We start from the raw sequence: 25325 nt of genomic DNA on the forward strand, positions 1-25325 counted from the left end.
ATTTTCGTTCTGCAGAGTCAATATTTACTTGCAGTGTTGCTAAAACAGGCCCTGAACATGACTCGGGGCTGAGCGTCCCTGCCTACTGTCAGCAGCAGCAGTCTCGGTGGCACCAGAGGCTTGACTGCGCCATGGGCCACACCACCAGGTGAGTGACTCCAGCCCTGACTGAACAGATAGCTCCAGCCCAGCAAGGATGCTTCACGTAATCAGAGAGTCCAGGAGGCTAGTGCTGGAAGGCATTTAAACATTAAGAGATGGGAAAACTGAGGCCCCCTGGGGGAAGGACTTGCCTGAGCACATGTAACTCCAGCACCAGAGTCTGGGTCCCTGCACCCCTACACCGGAGCTCTCTCATTGCACTGTCTTGTCAAATGTGTCAACATGGAGCAACAGCTGAGATGGCAGCGGGGACAGAACCCACTTTATCACCCCAGATCTAAATGGGGTTCGTGCTGCTCTGAGATGGTTAGTTTTGCAGGGGGATCGCCCCAAGACTGGCCTGGTCTCCTACAGCAATGACTAAGGTTATACCATGGTATCAGAAATTCTTTTGTTTCCTGCTGGAATTCATTCATTCATTCATTCATCTATTTGTCTGACAAATTTTTACTGAGCCCAGCTACAGAAAGGCATTACTTGTTTCACTAAAGCAGTGCAACTTTGCCTACTTCTTCTGGGAAGAATCTCTTTGCAGGTGTCAAAAGAGACAGACACATCAGGTAGCCCCAGGGAAATCTGGAACCTGAAGGAAACTATTGATAGGATGGAAACATAAAAGAATTATGTTTGGGGGATAGATGTCTGACAGCAGGTCTCTGGAAGAAAGTCCCTATTCCTAAAAGCACCTCAGGTCCTAAAAGGAACAAGTCGAAATGGACAGGATAGGCGACTTGCTGTGGTACCAACTGTCTGCAGTGTTTCTGCGCAGTCCTGGAAAGAACAAAGGACCTGGAGTGAGGAGGCCTGCACTCAGGTCCCATTTGCACCCCCAAAATGTGGCATGGCCATGAGAGGGGAAGTGTCTTGCCTAAGGCCACACAATGTACTTTTGGCCAAAATGGGACTTGAATCAAGTTCTTTACTGCAGGTCCATCTGATGCCTCAGGTGCCTCTGATGAGCCTCTCTGCCCCTCAGATAACCCCGGGAAAGCCACAACCCCGATCTGGAACTTCCATGGCAACAGGACTTCTCAGCTGAGATCAGGCCTGTCCACAAAGGGAAGCCCTGGCACCTTCTCCCCCTGGGACTAGATACTCCACTTGGGTTCACAGAACCAGGCTCAGCCACTTCCTGGAGAAGCAAGAGCAAGACAGAAGTCACTAGGCTAACCCAGCACAGAGAGAAGCCGGGATGTGGAGTGATCCTGGTACACGAGAGGGAGAACAAGTGAGCATTCTGTACAGCTGCTGAGATGTCAAAGAGCTCTGCACACTTGGCCCGTTCCCCTGCTCCGCCCCCTCCAGACAAAAAACAAACAAACAAACAAAGAATGTCGTGTGAGCAGAGCTGTGATAAAAAATGATGCTTCTGACTTCTACTGGCTCCTGGGCTGGAAGACGCAAACTTAAGCCCTGGAGGCTGAGCTGACTGAGCGGTTTATGGTCGCACTGGTCCCTGTGTTTGCGCAATGCTTACTGTGCATCCCACTCTACACTGGAGGCAGTGAAAACACTGAGAAAGGTAAACTTTGGCCCCTGTCCTGAAGGGTCTCACAGCCTGGCTAGGAATACAGAATGATCCCTCAGAAAACCTTCTACTTCAGGAGAATTATGTCTGAGGCACAGACTCCCAGAGCTGTGGATGCTTAAAGCCGGGTGGAGAGACAACTGGGGCAACTATTTATGAGAAGGCTTACAAGGAAAAGGAGGTTATTTCACTGGCCTTGAGGCCTGAGTAGAACTAGTGGAAGAGAGGAAGGGGGATGAGAGAAAAGGTGCTCAGAAGATGGAAAAGAACATCTCATTAAAAGATGTGGACAGCAGCCAGAGGGGAGAAAGGCTAGAAGGTATTGAGAGAGATTTGGACAGGGAGAGTGGACAAAATAATGGGACTAATGTAGCCACACCCTCCAGTTTGATCTGCCAGCCACTCATTCCTGACTCTGTATCAGAGAGAATATAGAGAGGACATGGCTTAGACAGACGTTGGCCTAGAGGAACTTATCCTGGAAACTAAGGTGACAACAAAAAGGGAAGGGAAATGCATTAGAGACACACACCTGTGGGCACAGAGGACAGTTTTACAAGAGCAACCATCCCAATGCCGGCCCATATCGGCAAGCAGCAGCTAACCTTGGCAATGTGCTAGGTGCTGGCTATTGGGCAATTCCACTGAGAGAAAAGAACATGTACAATGTTGCTATTACTAAATGAGCACCTGCAAATATTAACAGTTAAATAGTTCAAGTTCTGTTCTCAGTTAATGGTCATTTTCTTCCAAGCATTGGGTAAAGTTTCCCCAGACTTATTTCTGGAAGTTCTTATGTAGGAAGAGCTTCCGAAAGCCAGCACTAGCTAGAATGAGGACTCGAGCTGTCATATGTACAGGTATACTTCACCCAACAGACACGTTCCCTAAAGGGCAGACTTTCTGAAAGTCAAGTCACTCTGCCTTGGCTGATGGGACTCGGTGGAGGGAGCCCCAGCCTGTGAGCCGAAGGGCAGCTGGTTCAATCCCCAGTCAGGGCACATGCCTGGGGTGTGGGCCAGGCCCCCAGCTGAGGGCGTGTGAGAGACAGCCAGTCAACGTTTCTCTCACACATCAATGCTTCTCTCCCTCTCGTTCTCTCTCCCTTCTCTTCTCTCTAAAAATAAATAAATAAAATCTAAAAAAAGAAAAAGAAGTCAAGTCACTCCAAGAAATAATAACTTGTGAATACTTCTGTGGGGAACAAACTACTTAACATTTCAAAATGACTCTGAGAGCCCACAGTGCACTGAAGGGGTTAGACAAATGGCATTGTGGGACCTGTCCAGTCTAAATTCTAATGGCATGAATGACAAATGACTCCTTCCAAACCCACTGGGGTATCTCTGCCAGAATGTTCTGGCAACAGGGATGGAAGACTCATTGCCAGTACCAGAATGGAATCCCCACTGTCTCTTTCCCTCCCCTTTAGCTGCTGTCACCCTGCCTGACTACCCTTCGGCAAGGGTTCACCGAGTCTGTTCTGTCTGCATGAAGGAGGACGCCGTCATCCCTCCTCTGTGACACTTCCAGGTCCTCGTCAGCTCACGTTCTCCACATGATCACTGCTCCCTCGCCCACCTCCCCTGCCCTTTTCTCCGTCCAATCCCACTGACCCTCCTTCTAGCTCAAACCAGTCGGAAGCCCGAACTCCTGAGCATGAAATATTTAAAAAGCAAGTTGTTCTATGCAGCATAAGAAATACATTTTCAACTTTCTCAATTTAGAAAATACAGAAAAATACAGGTAAAAAACAATGAAATCATCCATTATCCTATACCTATACCATTCCCCCTATTCCTGTGGCCAGTATTATTAAAAACTTTAATAGCTGGGTTAGGCTTTTGTCCACCCTCTGCTTGCTACTCTGGGGTTGCCGGCTGCCTCCCTGCCAGACCCTTCATCCAGCCTCTCGGGACCCACTCCCCCAAACACACCTTGCATTATCCTGTCCATTTAGGTGGTTCGAGTCCATCTACACCTGGAATACCCACCCTCCCTGCTCAGCCTATCCAAATTCCACCTACCATTCAGTGTCCCACTGAGGTCCCACCTCCCACCACCTCCCTGGCTGTGCCAGGCCACGAAGGAGCCAGGTCCTGAGCTGGTACCACATGTATTGTCTGGGTGTTTTTTCCGCTGCACTATGTTCTGACAGCTCTTGAATTGCTGCTGAGCCTGATACTCTCATGGGGTGTTTTTGTATGTATATCTATTTGCTTATTTACTTCTGCAACTTCTCTGGAAGCTCCTAGAAATATAAACGGTATCTTTGCATCCACACCTCTCCCTACCCTAGTGCCCATTAAAGCATCTCCTACATAATACACATTTGATTGGTACTTCATAGACTCATGAAATTTAAGGGCTGAGGGGGGAAGGGTACCGGGGACCAGAGAGGAGGAGAAACCTGACTAAGGTCAAAGTACAAAGCCAGAATCAACCCCAGAATAGGAGCCAACTGAAATCAGAATTCATTCGAACATTTACTGCACACCTACTATGATCCTATCACTGTGTAAGGCACTGGTCAATAAAAGAGAATGACCTCCAGGTCCTGCATCAGAAAGCCCTCTAGATTGTGAGCTGCTTTAGGGTAGCTTTTCTTCAGGGATGATGCAGAAGAGGGTGGAAGCAGACACAAAGGTAAATAATGGCAACTAGGAAATCCACAACATACTGTGGAACATTGTGGAACATAGAGCAGATGCTCCCAACCCTGCCTGCAGTCAACACCCCACAGTAGTCAGGGCAGGCTTCAGGGAGCAAGCAAAACCCGAACACCTGCAGAACTGGAGGCCCACACATGGGTGGGACAGAGATAAGACAGGCAAAGCGTGCTTCCCTGGGCTCTTCGAGAGGGAGGCAGTCACGGGAAGGACCCACACAGGAAAGGAAAGTGAACCCAGAGGCCATCAAGGAATTAGCTCATAGAATCACTGCAACTTCAGTGGCAGCTCCACTCCCTCCTCACATTCCGCACTAAGTCTCAGAGAGAAGCTATTTTAGCTAATTACCACTGCTCCTAGTAGGCAGAGCTTTTTCAGCCCAGCTGTCTCATAGGATACCAACGAGCCAGTGCATCGGTCACTCTCAGTCAAGTGACCATCCCTGTTCCAATCAGGGACCACCCCCATACAAGGATCCACTCCACTCAGTGAAGCTCTATGGGGCAAGGGGCTGTGAGGGGTCTGGGGAGAAAGGACAAGAGGGTAGTTTTGGCAAGAAAGGAACATTGAGCGTGGTAGACACCATGACAGAGTGGGGGTGGGGGTGAAGGACTCCCGGCAGGGGTCTAGTGCGAGCAAAGGGAAGGAGGTAAAAATAACATAACAGGCTGGGTAGCACTTTTTATGCCTGGTTTTCTATAATGCTGAGATGGCATCCCAGGCCCAGAGCCCCCTCTCTGAAGAGTGTAGGGCTATTATTAGTCAAGGGGTACCTTATGAGCTGCACGTCAGTGATGCTTATTTATCTACGATCTGTTACTAGGCCATATGGTGTAAAGACACAGAAGCACCTCTTCTTCCTGCATTTTTTTTTGAAGACCACACTGAGGTGAAGAGGGAACACTAAAATAATCTAAGAAAACGTGAGGATGAAATCTGCCTTCCATGGATTAAGAGGCCTGAGATGGGTGACTGGGGAACAGGCATACAAGCTCTAGGGTCTGCTCTGGAGTTGAAGAATGTGTTAACCAGAAAGACCAGAAGAACGTGGCTTCTGCAAACAGTGGAACTGATCTCATATTTCACGGGAAAGTACCTGGACAGACAGAAGAGGAACACAGGCTATCTGGTTCATCAGCTTGCACATCATAAGAAATTAGAAATGAGAAAAGTAGTCCCAGCACGAAGATCCATTTAAAAAGCCTGCTGAAGTGTCAGATAAAGAGACTTAACATCTGAAGGCAACACAGCAAGTCCTCCCATTGCAGTAGGTCCCCAGGTCAGTGAGAATGCCCATTGCCGTTCATACAAGTAAATCTGTTTGGCATTATAAAAAATAATAATACATAACTGGACAAAAGATAATAAAGAGACTTGTTATTAGGGAAGAAGGGAATAAACCAACATCTCTAAGAGCCTACTATGCATCTCAAGTACCATTTTATGGGAATGGTCTTGGATCCATTTGTACATTCTGTACTGCAAACCTTCTAAATCTGAATCTCTGGCACGTATGCATGCATGTGTGTTTATTTTAAAATGCTTCTATGATCCAGAGGTACTGCCCACAATGACAACCACTGTGTCTACTGTTTCAGTCATAATCTCATTCAATCCTCTAGAGTCAGGAGGGATCTGAGTTTAAATCCTGACCTGATAAAGTAGGTGGTCCATTCTCCATTTCCAAGATAAGAAAAAGCAAGCTCTGAGAGGTGGAGTAACTTGCCCAAGGTCACACAGGCAGCCAGTAGTAAAGCTGGGATTGGCACCCAGGTTTGACCCTGAGCCTGGGGGACAACTTCTTGGCTGTGTATTGGAGAGGTGTGATTCAGCTGCCCAGAGAGATGGCCCAGCCACAGACCTTCCCAGAGGGCTCGTGGGGGAGGTGGGGTGCAGTGGAGCCAGGCCAGCTTAGCCAGGGTCTGGCAGTGCTTCCTGGCCTGCCAGGAGCTGACACTTTCTCAGACATGTGGGACCCCAGGAAAGATCCCATGTCAGAGCTCAGATGAAACATCAGAAAGAATTTCATGACCCCGAACTCTGGAAGAATCTTTCTCTAAGAATCTCTTCAAGATTGTTACTTGGACCTATGTTTACAAATGCCTGTGGACACACAGCCTTACCTCCACTCCATCTGGCCTCCCTGCTTGCAAAGGCTGGGACTAGGTCCTTGTGCCTCTTATCTGTGACACAAGGACAATGACTTCCCACATGTCTGCCTACCCCACATGGGGAATCTCACTGATTGCCCAGCCCAGCTCCTCCGTGTGAGCTCTTCTAAGCAACTGGACTGCTGGGCTCTTAGCACGATGATGTCCACACCTGTGGCATTTGATAGACCCTTCCCCTCTGCCAGGCTATGTCCCTTACATCTGTGGCTGGAATGAGGGGGAAGGAAGGAATGTCAGAGATGGCTTTTTGGGGGGGAAGAAACTTTAAAGGGCCTTTGATTCTGGAAAAGAGACACCTAGAGACCACTGAGGCAGAGGTTGCAACAACAATACGCTGTCTGTCTGTGAAAGAACAGGGGGTCTCCCTTGGATGGTAAGGAGAAAGCATGGCGCTGGTTTGGGGCCGGGGCAGAGTCCTGGAAGGCCCCAGTATCATGACAGAGGTCAGAGGTCAAGAAACAGAGGTGTCCCTCTCCTGCGTTAAGCCTTTTCCTTCTTTGTGTCGAAATTCCTCTCACTGTCCCCAAGCCTTACATGAAACTCAGTTTACCCTTTAACCAATCTCAGTGGTGAGGGAGGCACTCAGAAATGGGCCTGGGTTCCTGCCTGAGACAGGGCCGCAGAGGGAGCGCAGCCTCTCGTGAAGGAGAAAGGGGTACTTGAGTTCAAGGCCCCGCGGTGGAGGAGGATGTGAGCACTCCCTGGGGAGAATCAGTGGGTCAGGAACAGGACTTCCTGTTGCCCTGGAATGGAATGCTCATTTTTCCTATTTGGACATTAACGATGGGACCCCAGAAGGCTGGAAAACATGAAGAGACTCAGATTCCACGTGTGGTATTTCAACAACCCTGTGAGACAGGGACCATTACAATGAAGAAACGGACCTCAGGAGAGCAACACTGCTCCGAAGCCCAACAGCTCACAGCAGCAGAGCCAGGGTCGGACTGGGGCCTGGTGGCTCCAACTGCCCAGAGTGGTCACCACCAGGCTAAGTAAGGCTCATCAGCCTCCGGCCCTGAGCCCCTCCTCCTGTCAGGAAGGGCTCAGCACCCTTCCCTTGCTACCCGCCTCAGCTGCCCTCTCCCCTCTGCCCTGTCTCCTCTCTCTGTTGGCAGGAGCTCCTGCAAAAGTCTGGTAGGAGCACTGTGCCTCCTAGAGCCATGCTGCAGCCCCTCAGCAGCTAAGCTCTCCTTTCTAGCTGGTGTGCCCTTCCCCCACAGTGCCAAATAAACCTCAACCCAAGGCGGGAAGGACACTTTGATGCCCTCCAGGCCTTGTGGCCAAGTTATCAGGGGCCAGCAGCTCAGGATTTAAGATTAGGGTCCTGAGCGGGGCCTCAGGGTTAGAGGCCAGCAGCCAGTGGGTGGGGGTGAGCAGGGAGGCAGTGCCAGCCCTGGAAGTGGATTAGACTCGGGACACCTGGGATCTCAGCAGACTGTCCAGGAAACCACCAAGAGCACTAAACAATAGTATCCATCTCTTTCTCTATTCTCTGGAGAATTCTTCACAGGCAGAAAGAAAATCCAAGGCAGCTTGGCACCTCCAAGAGAGCACTGAACCAGGAATCAGAAGTCATGGGTTTAAATCCCAGCTCTGACACTAAACTTGGCAAGTTGGTGAAGTTTTCAGGCTCCAGCTTCCTCATCTGCAAAATGGGGAAAATACCTACCACCCCACAGGACTCAAGAGGATTAAGCCAGGTGTTGCCCTCAGCCCCACCCTGTGCCTAGTACAAAATAATCCCTAATACCTGGGGAGCTCCTTCCCCTTCTTCCCACCCCAGCATTCTCTGAAGAGGACAGGATTGGCTTGGGTTCTGACCCTGGACTTCTCAGAGGTTCATCAGGGGCTGTGAGAGGGAGGGAGGGAGGGAGGGAGGACAAGTGACTTGTGCTCACCCTTTGCTTTTCCTTCCCCAAACTGTACCTTCACTTTGACCCATTTACAGCCTGTCCCCCACCCCCAGCAATCTACCTTTTTAAAGTTATGCTGCTTACACAGGAAATTCTACTAAAGTGGACCAGGAGTAGGCACGCTTTTTCTGCAAAGGGCCCGACGGTAAATCTGTTGGGTGTCGTGGGCCAAGAAGCAAAATCAAGGGTATTACGTAGGTCCTCATACAACAGAGGAGGAAACTAAATCTCAACAAATATTTAACTGATGGACTTAAAAATATAATAAGAATTGAGTTGTTTTTTGTTTGTTTTATTTTGTTTTGCATATTTTTGGTAATACAAGTCTTCTAATGAAAAGAAACTTTTTTTTTTTTTAAGTGAGGAGGAAGACATTTTGCTGAATTGGGTTCCAAAGCTAATGTTCCTGTCATTGAGTCTGTTGGGGACTGTCCCTCTGCACAACCCACTCTTAGCTCCAGGGCCCTTTGCAAACAGGCGGCAGGCAGATTGGCTACAGAACTGTGGGTTTTTCTTCCCTGGACTAGACATTGTAGGAGTCCTTGCAGGTGACACTTCTTGAGCTACAAAGCCGGCTGAAGGCTGCTCTGGGGTCTGGGGCAATCTTCGGGAGACGGTCTTTGAAGGCAGCAGCCCTCCCCCGTTAAGAGGCCCTGGAAACTGCCATCTCCCGTGGCCAGAGCCCTGGGGTGCTTTACTACAGTGAAGGTGAGGGGTACCTGGGGGCCTAACTCCTACCACTGGCCTCTGCGCCTACCCCTCACTTTGGTCTCCTCAGCAAAGGGAAGAACAGGGGGACCGCTCTCTCCTTTGCCCTCAGAGCACCCCTCCCCAAAGGAGTCCCTCCCTCCCAACAGCACTCTCTCAGAAAGCTTTCTTATAGAGTCATTTCCTGCCAGCATCTAAGTGGAGAGACAAACAAGCAGAACCCTATTGGCATGCTGGGGTCCCCCAAAGACCTTGATGGCCTCTACCTGTGGGGGCAGGTGGTAACACCATCCATCTACAGGGAAGAGCTCTGTCTCTGGTCCTGATGGGCCAGGTACCTTTTCCGGGCCTTATTTTCATCATCTCCCATAAAATGGGAGGTATTGTATTTGCCTCGCCTGCCTGTGTTGCTATCAGAACTTCAAATTATCCATAAAAAAATGTAATTAGATGAAAATGAAATGTAAACACAACAAAAAAAGGTAAAGCAGTCAAGTGAATAAATTTTAGAATTAACAGAGAAACACAGAAAACTTCAACCACTTTCAATTTCCCTGCAGCAGAAAACACAGCAATGTAATATATCTTTATGAAACTCTTGAGCTACCAGAAATACACAAAACAATGAGTGTTGGCAAAGCCATAAGGAAATAAGTGCATGGTGGTGACCTAGTAAACTGGTTCTGCATTTCCAGTTTTAACCATTAAAAATCAGTCATAACCCTGGCTGGCGTAGCTCAGTGGATTGAGCACGGGCTGGGAACCAAAGTGTCCCAGGTTCGATTCCCAGCCAGGGTACATTCCTGGGTTGCAGGCCATAACCCCCAGCAACTGCACATTGATGTTTCTCTCTCTCTCTCTATCTCCCTCCCTTCCCTCTCTAAAAAATAAATAAATAAAATATTTTTTAAAAAATCAGTCATAACCTTTGACCTGGTATTCCACCTCTGGGAATACACCCAGGCAGAAATAATGCAGGGACAGGAAATTAAACAAATATGTGCACAGAAACACTTATTTTTAGTAGTGAGAAACAATAGGAGAAAGTTAAGTAAACTGGAGATGTCTAGAGCAGAATATTATGAAGTTAAAAAACATATTCTATACCTATTTTTTTAAAGTAGGTATTCTCCAGTGACATCAGTGTCGTGAAAGTCAGAGAAAGGCCCAGGGGCCATCCAGACGGGGGGAGCCTGAGGATGTACGACGACGAAATGCAGCGCACGCTCTGCACTGGACCTTGCTCTGCACGGAGGAGAACGCTCTATAAAGCACACTAGTGGGAGAATGGACAAAACTGGGATGAGAGAGCTTTGATCAAAATATTGTATCAGAGTTAGATGTCCTAAATTTAAAAACTGCACTGTGGTTATGAAAGAGAACATCTATCTATGTCTTAGGAGATGCATAATGAAGTATTTCAGGATAAAGAGGCAAAATATCTGCAACTGACTCTCAAATGGTTCAGAAACAGCGAGAGTGAAAAAGACAGGAAGGAAGGAGGGAGGGAAGGGGGCAGAGAGGGGAGGAGGAAGCAGGAGAGGGGCAGGCGGGGGAGGAGAGGGAAAGGCAGGGGAGACGAAGTGACAAAATGTTAAAAATTGGGGTATCTACATAAAGGGTGTATGGGAGTTCTGTTATTCTGAAACCTTTGTCTTAAATTTGAAATTATTTCAAAAGAAAAAGTGTTTCAAGTTTCCTAGACTCTGTATACATAGAAAGTATAAATAGAATGTTGAGTTGAAAAACAACACAACACAAAAATGTACATACTGGCAACCAATAAGTAGAAAGGAAAGTATATACAGTAGATCCAGGTGTATAGTGGTTTCAGTCACCCCACATCCAGGCTGGGTCACAAGTCGGTTACAGTGGTGAGTACATGAAACACAGAGTGTGTTCTTGTATTATCATTTATTAATTATTGTATTATTTTCCGCACGAACAGCTGTACGCCTACTCCTGCCCCACCCTGTAAGTACCTCACCTCGGCTCTGAGAGCTTTCACAACGCAAACTGAGCTCCGCGGGACCTGCCCCTCGGGCAAGCAATGTGCTCCGTGTGCCAGCTTCTGACCCAAGCGTATGCAACGCAGCCACTTTGTTTGAGTGGCTTTGTGCTTTGTTTTCCTAACAAAGCGTGATCAAAGCGCCTCTCTCCCTCACCCGTAGCTTCTATCACCCAGGGCCCTCTGCAGCCGCCTGTCCTCCTGGCAGCCCCATCCCTTCGCCCCCTCCTGTGCCCCCTTGCCCAAGCCCAGGCCTGCAGCTCCTCAGCCCCTGGCTCAGCCCTCTCCTCAGGCGGTTGCCTGCATTTTCCCAGATCGGCCTGGGAGGAGCTGCCCCACCCAGGCTGGTAGCTTCCTCCTCTGAATAAACAGCTCGTGTTTGGGCGCGGGCAGGAGGGTGGGGGTCCCCCAATTAGCTCATGGCCTGTTCCATCTTCTCATTTCATTAGCTTTTGAGGAAAGTCCCCCTGCACCCCAACTTTTAAAGACTGAGTTTCTTAATCCCTAAAATGGGAATAATAGCTGCTTCCCAGAGCACTACAAGGATTAACTACAAGAATGCGTGTCCAGGAAATGGAGGTAATTTCTGTGTTTTGTTTCCCACTGTGCATTTGGGGATCCGTGGATGTTCATGGACTCCAAGGCCTACGGAAGCTGGGCGCTTGGCTGATGTTTTCTGCCCCAGACACAACTCAAGGCAGGTTCCAGACGGCTCTGCACTTAACTGATGGGTATCTGTGGGAGCTGAGCGCTTATCAGGTATGAAAGGCCTGGGCTGGACACTATGGTGGCGGGGAGGGGGGTGGAGAAGTAAAAGACGAGGCTCGAAGGAGCCCAGCCTGGAGGAACTTTCCATCCAGAGGGGTAGATGACCAGAGGAACCCTTTGAGTAACAGAAGATAAGACGACACACAAGCACTGAAGAGAGATGTGGCCTGGGATAAGATGTAATTACGATGGGGTGGGTCAAGGCAGGCTTTGCCACAGAGAATAGCCTTTGATCTTGACCTTGAAGGGAAAATGTAATTTTTCCAAGAGTGAGAGAACAGCAAGCGTAGAGGGAAGTGACAGAGTTTTGGGGACCTCTGACCTCTGTCTCGGTGCTGTAGCTGTAGCAACACTCAAAATAGGAGAACTGATGTGGACCTGGCTCCAAAGAGTTGACAGCCCAGCGTGAACACCTGTGAGACAGATGGGCCTAATCTCCTCCCTGACAACCCCAGGGCCATGAGCACTGCTCCTGCTCCCCCTGGCCTCCCGACCTGCCCTGGGAGCTTAGCACTCGGGGGAAGGTTAACTGCAGGCCTACAGCACCTCGACTAGACACCAAAGAGGGGTGTGTGGACGTGAGAAACAGCCGTGGAAAGATTAGAAGGTAAAACAGAAATAAAAATAGCTACTGTGTTAAGGCTGCTAATCTTTTATTGGCTTAAGCTGTCTTCTTCAATTTGTTATTTAAAAAACTTGCATCCAAAATAAGACTCGCAGATCTAATATGTGGCTGTAAAGAGATATTCAGTGCATTTCATTATGTGAGAAAAGCAAGTCGGAGATGGCAGCGGTCGTGTGAGCCTATCTGGGCCCATGTACGCACCTGGCTTTACTTAGAAAAGGTTCTAACTTGCCTGTTAGAAAATTACCATCAGGAAAATGGAGACAACTGTACTTGAACAACAATAAAAAATTAAATAAACTATATAAAGTCACAATAAAAAAAGAAAAGAAAATTACCATCAGAATCTACCTGTGGGCCCGAAACGTGGAGGGAGAGCAGAGGGAATTCTACTTTTTACTCGTCATAACTTTAAGCCATTTGCCATGCTTCACCGCTATAATAAAACAAAATTATTTCTCATTTGAAAAGAAGTAGTAAAAGCCTCTTTGCTTCGGAATACCCTTTTCCCCTTGGAAACCCTTTTCTCCGGACCGAGACGAGCAAGCAAACAACTATTCCTGCTGTTCTGTAGTGCTTTGTCACTGGACTGGGCTATAGCACCCAGCCCGGGGAAATCTGGGCTCTACACATGCCTGAAGGTTTTGGGTTCTCTCACAAAAGAGGCTGCCAGGCTAAGCTGAGCGTGTGGTGAGTGATCCCAACGACAGAGGACCCTGTCAGGAGACTTGGGTCTGGCAGGGAGCCCTGTCCCAGGGAATTCCTTGGCTCCCAGGAAGGATGAGGCTTGAGAGCAGCGGATCCCTGCCTGGCCCGAGGCTCCTGTCCCTACAAAAGGAGATTCTGCAGGTTAAGTGCCTAGCAGGGTGCCGAGCGCAGTGAGCCTCCTGTAAGGAGCAGGGGCTTCATTAAGGCTGCTGTCTTCAACGGGGAGGGAGGGGTGGATGGCTGGTGGATGTGTGGGGTGATGGGGAGGCAGGCTCCCCAAGATGTGGGGACTGTGGATAAAAGTTGAAGGTACATATAGATAATTTTTTGACTGTTTGTTTAAACCAGCACAATGTAGTTGGAAAGCTTCTGTAAATTCCACCTCCTGTATTTCTTGCTCTGTGACTTTGAACAAATCACCTGCCCTCTCTGGGCCCCACTTTCCTTGCCTATAAAATGGAGATTTGAACTAAATTCTTGTTGAGATCCAGTTCAACAGTAACACTTAATGATTTTATGTTAATGTAAGAATCTAACAATCTAAGTAAAGGAAAGCAGTGTAAAATAGGAAGAAGAAACCACTGACTGCTGCATGCAGTACACATTAAATTGCCTTGTATCCTTGGCCACATGGCATTCATCCCTGGACCTAACCACCTGTGCCCTTCCTCTGGGAATACCACTCCTTCCCAGATGCCCGCCTCCTGACGCCACCCTCCTACTCTACCCTCCAGGTCAAAAGGAAAAGACCACCCTACCATAGATTCTCCCCACTTCCCAGAAGCATGCAAATTAAAGGAAAAAATGAGTTTGTGCCCTGCGGGTCCTCTGGTGTGGCCAGACCCTAGTCTAGGAGCCACACCTCCTGTCCCCACCCTGGTCTATCACTGGTTTACTGTGTGCCCTTGGACAAACCACTTCCTCTCTCTGATCTTAGCCTTGTCTGTAAAACAAGGGGTTGAATGGGCTTTTCTCTATGAGCTCCACTGTAATATTCCCCTGCTCTGCCCTTGGGTGGCTCCCAAGTCTGGGGGAGGCCAGAATCTGCAGGCCAGCATTTCTCCAACTGCCCCAGCATCCCAGGCAGGCTGCTGCCAAAGATGGGAGCGCAGAGCCAGAATCAGGTGAGATGTGCAGGCCCAGGTGCGGTTCCAGCCCAGCTCAGGATGCTCCAGCCAGGGCACGCTGTCCCCATCCAAAGCTGGGGTTTGCAGCTTTTCTCACAGAGGCTCTTACTTGTAGGACAAGGACAGATGAGGCCTCCAAAGGAATCAAAAACATGTGCTTCAGGGACCAGACCAGGGCAGGAAGTGGAGTTCAAGATTCTTTGCCTGTTAATACATGGTTTTAGCTACAGGAAAACGTACATGTACAGCTTGATGTATTTTCATGAAATGAACACAGTAGTGAAACAGGCACCAGATGAAGAAACAGAAAAACACCTACGCCCCAGCAGTCCCCCTATGCCCCCTGCCAGTCTCTGGTCCGCCAAGTAACCAGTAAGTATTCTGGCTTCTAGTGTATCTAATTCATTTTGCCTGTTTCAGACTTAATGCAAATGGAATTATGCAGCAGGGACTGAGTCTGGCTTCCTTCACTCGACATTATGTTTGTGAGCTTCATCCATCAGTGCAGGTAAAAAGGAAAAAGAGCTGTCATTCATGTTCAGTTTTGCACAGTAAGGACTTAATGAGGAGCTAAAATCAACAAGACCGCCCTGAGAGGAGGCTAGGGCACTCACTGACAACTGAGGGAGCATCGAGCACAGCTCTGTCCAAAGTGAGAACGACGGCCTCCTTCCCCTGCTGTCCTGCCCGCAGAGTCCCACACCTCTCTCCTAGGGGCTCTACCTGGGGGAGGCAGGACCCTGATGCCCCAAATGACTTCCTGACTTCCAAGGCCAGCTGCTCTTGTTCACTGAACACTTACCCTGTGCCCGGCTCTATGAGGACCACCACAGACTCGGCATCTCATTTAATCTCCACAGCTGTGAGGCAGGTACCGTTGTCATTCCCATGATACGTGTAGGAAAACTGAGGCCTAGAGTGGTCAAGTTGTCCTATGGTTGCACAGCTAGGAAGGGGACCCCAGCCCCAGTCTGCAGGGCCCCTAAGGCCAAACCTCTCCACCATTCCATGCTGACAGGGAGCTAGCCGGCTGCAGATGGCCCCACCAACATCTCCAACCTCATCCAGCATGGCTTGCCCACAGCTCCTGTTTGGAGGCCACACTGGCCTCCTGCCGGCAGCTCAGACCCCAGGCCCTTCCCCATCTTTGGGCCTATGTCCATGCTGTTGTCTCTACCTGCAGGTTAACCCCTCAGTTCTCAAATGCAGAGTCTCTTCCTCAGAACAGCCTTCCCTGACCTCCCAGTCTAACCTACAGCCCCTATTCTCTCTTAGTACCCTGCTGTCTCCATTCGCAGCCCTTAATGCATGCTACAGCAATGCATCCCTTCCTGTTCCCTTTCCTGCTCACTGGCTTAGTGACTTTCTCCGCCAATGGAGCATAAGCTGCAAGAGTTTGAGAATATCCCTGTGCGCTTACCACTTCTTGGGCAGTGACTGGTGCACAATAGAATATTAAATGAAGAAAAGAGGGGGAGGAGGGAAAGGTAGGACTGTCCCTGTAGAAGCTGAGCCGTCACTGGGAGGCAGCTCCACTTCCAGCCTGTTTATGGGCACAGGCAAGACCTTCCCCACTCTGAGCCTCAGTTTCTTCAACTATCAGAGGAAGGGCCTGTTAGAAGGGACCCTTAATGGCTTTCCAGCTCATCTGACCTCTAGACCACATGTCCTAGCATGTCAAGCCATTCCAAAGGCCTCTCCTGCCTCCAATCCCCTCCTTGTCTGGTTAGCACTTGAGAAAAGTAGGCAGAATCCTTTCAGGCTCCCCAGCCTGCGAGACACATGGGGCTTCATGCCCTGTTACAGGGAGGATCAGAAAACGTGAGACCTCTTCTAGTTCTCATAGCTCCGATACAGTGCGTGGGGAAAAGACAGGACTAGGAAGCAATAATAGAGGAATTCCCCCAGGAAACTGCTTGTATTTCCTTCTTCAGAGTCTCCCACCTCCACTGCTCAGTTCCCAGCTCTGGCACCAGTCCCATCCCTGTTGTGTGAGTGGCTGCCCACACCATCAGCTGGAGCCCCAGGAAGGCAGAGATGGCCTGTGCCCTCCTCATCTTTGTACCCACAGTGAAACAGTGTGCAGCCAAGAGGGGGGCCCCAAATAGGGATTTGCAATGGGATCCAGAATGCAAGGTGTCCAAGAAATATTAGGATGTCCTCACCCCTGCCCCCACAGGTGTGAGTTGCAGGAAGGGACACATGGAGCAGGAACATGCGGAGCTGTTTTGTACAGCAACTGCTTTGCAGCTAACCTCTGGCATGGTCATTTAACATACCTATAACCTTTAACTGGTTGCATAGATATGTTAAATAGCTGTGGCCATGCTCTGAGCCAGGGATGGAAGGGACTTCCACCCAAGATGTAACTGGGGGCAGGTCCGCCTGATTACAGCACCTGTGTGAGAGCTTGGAGAAGACTGGCTCCATGACATGGAGCCACACCTGCCCAGACTCACGATGGCAGCCCAGTAAACTTGGAATAATGGCAGATGTAACTGATTGTAGGAGGAGTCGGAAATGGGGATGCAGAGGAAAATTGGTGAAGGGATTTAAATACAGACATGGCAGCCATTGGGGGGAGAACCACGCAGCTTTAGCCAGAGTGGGGATCCCTGCAGCTTTGGTGAGAGAGAACCGCGTGGTTTTGGCAGAGTGGGGACTCCTGTAGCTTTGCCAGGGGAGAATCACACAAAGGACTCTTGCTAGTAGGCCATGAGAAGGTGACACATGACTTTGGATTAACTGCAGATCCTGCTGGCGACACAGCTGATGGTGCCAAGAACCTGAGCCATGGACTTCAACTTTTCCCGAGATAAGGTACCCCAGAGTAGGGCAGAGGGAGAAGGAAGGACTGTGTGCATCTGTGGATATCCTAAAGGACTTTAATATTTTAATGAAGACATTGAGTCACTACTTTAAGCCTGTATAGCTTAAAATAAACATTTCCTTTCCTTTCCTTTTAATAAATCTCTGGCATTGAGAGACGTCTTTCCTCTGGCAGCGGACAATGAGAAACCTAGTGCGGGGTCCTTTGGTAATAGTAAATCGTACCCCCCTTGGCCCTGTTCTATAACAACAGCATTTAGCCCTGAGTCCTACATGCAGGATGTGACCAAGGTGAGACCACCAAAGCAAATGCCACTGGCAGGATCTGCTGTTGAGGATGCCACTTTCTCCCTGGTGTCACCAAGGTCAGAAGAAGCACCTGAGGCAAAAAGAACCTGGCCTCTCTTTCAGAGGCAGATTCCATCTGACCACTTCCAGCTTTCGGTCCTCTGTCCTCCTCTGTTGCCCCTTTCACTGGGCCCTGGATGGCCTAGGTCAGCCCAGTGTCCGAAATAAGGCAGGACAGTCACCCCACTCTGGGGTCTCTGCATATCACTTGCTCCCCCTGATACCCAGCCATCCAGTCACCCAGCACAAGCACTGCCTGAACTTGAAGCACCAGCGCCTCCCATTCTTCTCAGAGTCTGGCTGTGGCTTGGAGGCTCTTCCTGTTTTATCTTTTAAAATTAAAAAAAGTAAAGAATTAGTCCTGCCCCAGGAACTCTATGAAGGGGAAGGGTGTCCTGTTAACTCAGGCCCTAGGAAGCTGCACAACTCAACTCACTTGTTACTCGATGCAAATCCACTTTGGGGAGGATTACGTCACCTCCCATGCAGGCTCTGAGCTTACGAAACGAAATCCCGGGAGGGGTGGGGAATGCCAAGTGGAATTTGGAGAAGAAAACCAATAGGTCAGGGCTCGAGGCAAAGCCTGGGGAGGGCTTTGGGAGAACAGTAACAGATGAACCAAGAATCAGTTAGATTCACCATAACTCTTAGCCAGAATGGACTGAAAACACAGAGCTCAACAATTCTAGCCCCTTCGGCTGCTGGCTTTATTTTCAGAGAGATGACTATTTGCAGAGCCACCCATAAAGATGAATAAACCTCAGGATTACCAACAGCTGTTAGAGCGGAGGGGGTTGGGGGCCAGGTGACAAAGGTGAAGGGATTAAGCAAAGACAAAAAAAAACAAAAAAAAAAACAAAAACTCACAGACACAGACAAACAGTGTGATGATTACCAGAGGAAGAGGCAGGTGAGGGGAGGGTAGAAGAGGGTAAAGGAGGATAATTGGTGATGGAAAGAGACTTGACTTTGAGTGGTGAACACACAATATACAGATGATGTATTATAGAATTGCACACTTAAAACCTGTATAGTTTTATTAACCAATGTCATCCCCCAAAACTCAATAAAAACTAAGTAAAAAACCTCAAGATTGTTTTTGAAGCTTCCCACGAATCCTGCGGCAAGATCAACTGACAGGTGCACCAAGGGAAGGGACTCCTCGGCTCCGTCTCACATCCCCTCCGCCACTCACGGCCTCTTACCTCCCCAGTTCCTCTCCGATGTCGTAGAAGTCCTCCACCTTCTGCTGTTTGAAGGTCTCCATGTTTGGGCTCCTCATTGAGGCCTGGCGCACACAGTCCTGAAACTGAGATCAGGAGAGATGTGTAAATTGACACAAGCCTAAGAGTCTGAGCCTAAAAGTAATCAGCTGCCAGAGAGCTAATCATTCAGCAACAATCCGCAGCCCTCATTCCTCACGAACTGGCCTGCTCGAGCCTTTCCCATGACGGACACTGTATGGATTTGATTTAGAGGAAGGAGACAGAAAAGAGCCCTCCTCACTCGTTTGGATCTGCTCTGACCAAGTTCAGAGGAACAGCCATGCCAACCAACTTCAGCGACTTGTTCTCAGGAAGTTCGGGTCAACTGAGGGAAGAGGCAGTCTCCATGCGGGAGGAAGAGCACTCGTTTTAGAGTCAGAATATCCAGTTCCGACTCCCAGTTTCACTTGGGCAAGTCATTTAAACAGCAGGAGACTTAGCTTCCCCGTCTGTAAAAGGGGCTAATACTGTAAAAATCAATGACAAATCATGAAATCATTTTGTAAGCTGTAAAATGCAGTCAAAAGGTAAGAGATTTTCACGACCTCAGCTCCTTCGGGGGCTGTGCCACCTGAACTCAGGTCTGAACTGATCTGTAAAGCCTCTCACTCATCACCCCGAGGGAAAGATGGGTGGGAGCGGCGTGACCAATTACAACAGGCATCGGGAGGCAGGAGCCTGAGCTTCTAGTTCCAGCTTTGCCCCCAACAGGCTCTGTGGTCTCGTCTCTGGTCAGAGGAGCTTCAGTTTCCTCATCTGTAAAGTGGAGCTGACTCTGCCCGCTCGGGGCACCTGACGGAGAGCCGGGCCATGCGGAGTGCTCACTCCCCCATCACAAGAGACTGTGTGCATCTTGCCCTGGGATCCCCTTTCCCCAAGGAGCTCTCCCATTCCTGGAACAGCCGCATGCCACCCTCAACAGCACCCCAAGGGCAGGGCCCAGGACACACTCTGCAAGTCACAAAGATAACACCAGCTGCCCGGGGATGTGTCTTTCAAGAGTCATTATCACAGGCCTCTCAGAGCTCATTTTGGCTAAGCGTTGGCAGCTCTTCTGCCTGTCAATCAGACATCAGCCACACCCAGGCCCCATGAACCCCAAAGACTGTTTTCATCAGTCTGGGTGGAGGCACCATTACATAAGGGCGTGTCTCATCCACACCAAGTGGCTGGAGCTGTTCTAACTCTCAGGCAATGTGTACATTTCACCCTCTTTCCTCCATTTCTGTCCCCTGCAAACTAGAGCTCTGTTACTAAGATGCCACCCGACTCCCTCCCTTCCACAAAGACACACACTTTCCTGAAGACCTCCAGACAGGGCTGGCCAGGCACCCAAGCCTCACTCTCAGGGTCACCTGCCAACCCCTGCCTGTTGGCACTCAAAGCCCATCACACATCCTCCTCCCTGCTTTGTCTTCACCCTGTGCTCCACCCTGGGGCCAGGGCCCAGCGAGGATGGGACACTGCAAAGAGCAGGCTCCAGAGCCCTAGTTCTAGGTTCAGCTGGTTGTGTATTGGCCGTGTGACTCACAGCAGGTCGGCACCTGCTCTGAGTCAGTTCCCCGCACCTGTACACAGGGGCGACAACATCGATATCGCCTACTTCACACATCGTGATGAGAGCACAAACCGCTGGACAAAAAACAGGGGGACTGTTACTGTCATTGTTTGACTCATCCCAGACTACTGTTTGTGTTTCTGCTTCCCACAGCCATGCAGACAACCAGTTCCGTTCCTTTCTGTGGAAAGGTCTGGAGGTCCTTCTGGCAAATCTGGCTTGACCAGAATCAGAGGCTCAACCCATGCTCACCCCTCACCTCCATCCTGGCAAATCTCCTGAGTTGAGCCCACAGGGCAGCAGGACTGCTACCCACCATCTTCTCTGTGCTGAAAAAAAAATCCTTCCAAATAGACTATTTGGGTCAGGTCCTTGGGGTGGGGGTGGGGGGTTACAAATTAATAAAATTACTAATTACACACAGCTAGATGGAAGCAGAAAACTCCCAAAAATTCTGTTGGCAGATACCCTGAGAGTGGTCCCAGCAGCAGCTAAGAGCTGCCATTGGCTGGAGGCCGGGGCTGTTAGCTGTCAGGGGCTGAGCTGGATTCGCAGCAGCCCCAGCTCCTGAGCAAAGGGACAACCCCATCCTTGGGCTCCACATCCTGGCTGGATGGGGTGAGGGCAGGGGAGCCCCCAGAGACAAACCAGGCCCCCCAGTTTGGCCCCAGCTCACCTTCCCGACCTTAGCCCCCTCCCCCCCACACCCCCCATATTACAGTCAAAGAAGACCTTCCCATTTCCCCAGAACCTTCACCCCTGCCATGCCTCAGCTCTGCTGGGCCCTTTCCCAGGGAAGCGCACCTGGAGAGCCCTCCTCGCGGTGCAAATGCTACCATACCTGTGAGGCTCCATGACCCCTTTTCTTGCCAAAACAGATGAAAATTCTCCTCCTTTTCAAATTCCCAGACAGAGTTCTTCATACATTTTAGGGTGAGAGCTTATCACGTTCTGGCCCATCATAATCTATGTCTATGTCTAACCCAGAGGGAGGGAGCACAGGTGCCACAGTCACACGGGCCTGGCTTCAAATCCCAGCTCTGCCACTTACTAGCACACACTTAGCACAGGACAACGTTGCTGAGCTTCAAATTACGTGCATGGAAAATGAGTCTAGACAAAGCCTCGTGTTGGTGAGCATGTGGAGCAACTAGGATTCTTAAATACTGGGCCTCTTTGGAAAACTGTTAGGCAGTGTCAATGGACATATCAAAGAGAAATGCAGGCAGATGTCTTCTAAATGATCCACGCTGTAATGCTCACAGCAGCACCATTAACAATAAGTGAAAACCGGAAACAACCAAATGGCCAGCAATAGAAGAACAGATAAATAGAGGTATACCCAGACCGTGGACTTATTACACAACAATGAGAATAAACTACTGCTATCTGCAACTACGTGGGTGTAACTCGCAAACATAATGTGGGACGAAAGAAGCCAGACACAAAAGCCTTCACACAGGCAAAGCTACTCTAGGGTGCTGCAGCCGGTGGTTGCCCCTGGGTGAGGGATTTGCCTAGAAGGAAACACACGGGGGTTTCTGGGTGCTGGCATTGCTGTTTCTTAATCTGGGTGGTGGTTGCATGGGTAGGTGGGATATATACTTATTTTGTATGCGGTTTTACATAATAAAAAAAGAGTCTGATATCCACCTTACAGGACAAATGAGGTAACATATGTAAAATGTTTTAAATACTGCTTGGATGGTCCCCAAAATGTGAGTTCCTTACTCCTGCCTATTGCCTTGGAGACCTGTGAGGGCAGGGGTTGTAACGTTCCCATCTCTGTCCCCTCGTGGTAGCTGGCAGACGGTGGGCACGCCATCAACCATGACACCCCATCAGGTAAAAACAGCTGATGACAGCTTAAAGCCCTCGCTTTACATCTCTCCCCAAGATGAATTTGCATGCTGCCAGTTTTCAGAAACATGAAAATAAAGGGGAGAAACTCTGAGGTGGAATAAGTCACCAGTTAGGACCTAGAGGCACAGGCACCTTTCTGGCCCTGAGAAGACAAAACCGCATGGCCAAGGGGAGGGACACTGCAGCAGCTCTCGGCCAGAGGCACAGGCCACCAGCTCCAGACATTCCAAGGATGAGGCCCTTCTTCATGCCCAGCTTTCTCTTCATGCAGCCTCTAGAATTCACATTCCTGCCCCTGGCCCCTGCACTAGGCAACAGTTCTGAGGGTTAGTACAGATTTCCTAGAACCTCACAGAAAAGGGCCTCAAAGGTCATCTGGGAGTTTGTAGACCCTGCTTCAGGAGCCACCAGTGTGCAGAAGGGGAGCCGGAGCAGTTTCACTTCAGCCACATTATATGCCGGGTTTCTGCATAAGAATTCACAGCAGTGACGGTGGAAACCACTGCTGTCTAGTCTAACCCACTGGTTTTACAAAAGAAGGAAATGGAGGTCCAGACAGGGGAAGGGATGTACTAAAAGTCACACCACTGGCCCACTCCAGCTGCTCTTCTTGGGCTTCTGTTGACAGCACCTCCAATGGTGGCCCCAGGGTTGGGAAACTCAGTGGCCTGTGAGGGACAGCCTAGGAGGAGGCCTCGGGAGCTTGAGGATTGCCCCACAGGAGACCCTCTCAGCCCTGTGATGCCCGCTTCCCCACTGGCCCCAGCTCACTCTGCTGAACTCCCAGAGATGCTCACTCCCCCCACTCCCCCAGTGCAAGTCAGGGAAATGGGACACTGCATGGGGGCGGGCGTGATTCCCCCCTTACACCACCCATCCTCCTCCCGCTCTCAGGACCCATCACACTCAGGCGCTGAGGAGGCTGACACCAGAAGGAAGGGAGGGAGCTTTGGCACTACAGGGCCTTTCCAGGCACCTGAGTCTTTGACCCACCCCAGTCTCTGAGGAGGAAGCCAGGGCTCAGAAAAGATGAGCCACTTGCCAGGCTGACATTAGAAAACTCCGTCTTTCTGGTGTAGGCCCAGCTCCACTGGGCAGCCCTGTTTGTTCACCCCCACATCTAACAACGAGGGAGGGGGTCAGGGTCGGTCCAGGTCTCACTCCGGTCCATTGGAAACTTGCCCCAGCGCAGCACACCCCCCCACAGCCACAGCCGCTTGTGCCCCCTGCCCAAGCCTCTCCCAAAGCTGTTGGGTTATCACTGGGGCCAACTTCATGATAAAAATGCTTCCTGCTAGATGGGCAGTTTGAGAAGAAAAGGACTCTGACAGTATTTGTGAAGGGGCCAAGGCAAGGGCACCCTTCAGTCACCAGGATTCTCCCATAAACACCTTCCACAGAGGCTAATGGGAAGCAAGTGTCAGAAACCGCTGCAGCAGCAGCAGCAGCCTCCAGTGGCCTCCACTGGATCCTAGGGTACAAGGTGCCAGAGACTGTGCACACTCCACCTGTCCACAGGGGTCTTCAAACCTGCCCTGCAGGCAGCCAGCTCTGGCACCCTCTCTTCCAGCGTGCACCCTAATCTACCACCACCTGTGTGACCTGCAAGCTCACCTCTCTGGGCTTTATTCACTCCTCCTAAAGTGAGAATACTAATTTCCACCTTGCAGAGTTACGGTGAGGAATGGCCAGGTGCACACATTCCCTGAGATACCCACAATGCCTCCCTGGACCCGAGTCAGGGGCAACTGTTGACAGCACCCTTCTATGCCTTTCTGTCCCAGCCTGCACAGACCTACCAGCTGCCCCTGCCCCAACCCAGCTGTGCCCCCCACCGGGATCCTGATGACAATCCTAATGACAGGGCTCATGGCTTCATTCTGCCACATAGGAAGCTGCATACAGAGCAGCCTCCTCTCATCACCTCCTGGAGCAAGGAGGGAGAAGGAGTCATGAGAGGAGGCTGATGCGGAGAATGCCTGGCCCCTCTTCTCCCAGAAATCTGGGGTGCTCTACCCCCATCAAGGGGCCCTAACTTGATGGAAAGAAGTCTGCCTCGCATCTCCTCCCTGGGTGCCACGCCTCTGCCAGCAGCCCCCGACCCTTGGGTCAAACTGCCAGGCTTCGGAGCGCGCTCTGGGTGTGCAGTGGGCAGGTCCGGGCGTTCCAGTGAGGCCACAGAGCCCAAGGCCACGGCCGGCCATACCCGAGGGCGGCATCAGGGACCCGGGTGGTGGGCTTGGAGAAATCGAGAGTGTACCCCAGAGCAATTTGCCCCCGCCAGCCCCAGCTCTGGGGCACCGCTGCAGGCGGACCGCGCGCCCCGTCCTGCCAGTAGGGGCACACAGGCGCTACTCACGGCGGAAGGCTGTGCTGCGGCGGGCGCGGTGGGCACGCGGGCACAGCGGGGTGCGCGGTGCTCTGCTGTACGCTCCGCTGTCTCCCGGCGCTCCGGGTGCCCTCCAGCCCGCCCGCCCAGCAGAGCAGGAGCCTAGGGGCGGAGCGCCCAGCCCCGTCCCAGGCGCCGGTTGGAGGCGCGCCCAGCGGCCCGGGACGGGGCTCGGGGCGCCCCCTGCTGGGAACCCCTCGGGACAGCCCCGGGGTGAGGGCCCAGAGCCTCTCTGTCGGTCTGGCCCATTACCTCCAGAGTTCTGGTGAGACCCTCTAGGCGTCCTTACCCGCTCTGCTGCTCACGTGCTTTGCGGCCTTGGGCAGGTCAGCTTACCTCTCCAATTCTTGTCTGGAAATCGATTTACATGAGCTGATACGTGTGACAGAGCCTGGCACGATCGCTCAGAAAATGGATTTCTTTGTACACCCACCTCCTTCCCCCCAAAGCAAGCAAACACACACACACACACCGTGGGAGAGGAAGTCCCACTAGGGAATAGGCTGCTTCCTCCCTGCCATCCAACATGCTTCCTGACACCGCACATATTGTGGGAACCTCATCACCCGCGTTTCACGGCAAGAAGGGGGCTGTGATGGGGAAGGACACGCCCCTCCTCTCCATCACTCCCCAGCTTGGGAGCAGCCTGGCCTGGCCTGCCATCCGGAGCGCTGGAATAGTTAGTG

The 25325-nt window shown here is 50.7% G+C and overlaps 1 protein-coding gene across 4 annotated transcripts in view; it reads right to left on the minus strand.

Moving 5' to 3' along the window:
- The window catches only part of DAPK2 (death associated protein kinase 2), a 107661-nt gene extending 82854 nt beyond the window's left edge, over nucleotides 1-24807 (minus strand). The window contains exons 1-2 of one of the 4 annotated variants that reach the window (XM_028508181.2): nucleotides 24610-24740; nucleotides 18770-18873 (exon numbers count right to left, since the gene is read on the minus strand). In XM_028508181.2, coding sequence (XP_028363982.1) covers nucleotides 18770-18846 — 77 coding nt within the window. In that variant the 5' untranslated portion in view covers nucleotides 18847-18873; nucleotides 24610-24740. Of the gene's footprint in view, nucleotides 1-18769; nucleotides 18874-21438; nucleotides 22354-24609 lie in introns of those variants that run through there. The other 3 variants (XM_036034521.1, XM_036034526.1, XM_036034523.1) reach the window with 3 other exon arrangements.
- Nucleotides 24808-25325: the final 518 nt, after the last annotated feature.

The sequence above is a fragment of the Phyllostomus discolor genome, chromosome 1 (assembly GCF_004126475.2).
Source record: "Phyllostomus discolor isolate MPI-MPIP mPhyDis1 chromosome 1, mPhyDis1.pri.v3, whole genome shotgun sequence".
Classification (NCBI taxonomy): Eukaryota; Metazoa; Chordata; class Mammalia; order Chiroptera; family Phyllostomidae; genus Phyllostomus; species Phyllostomus discolor.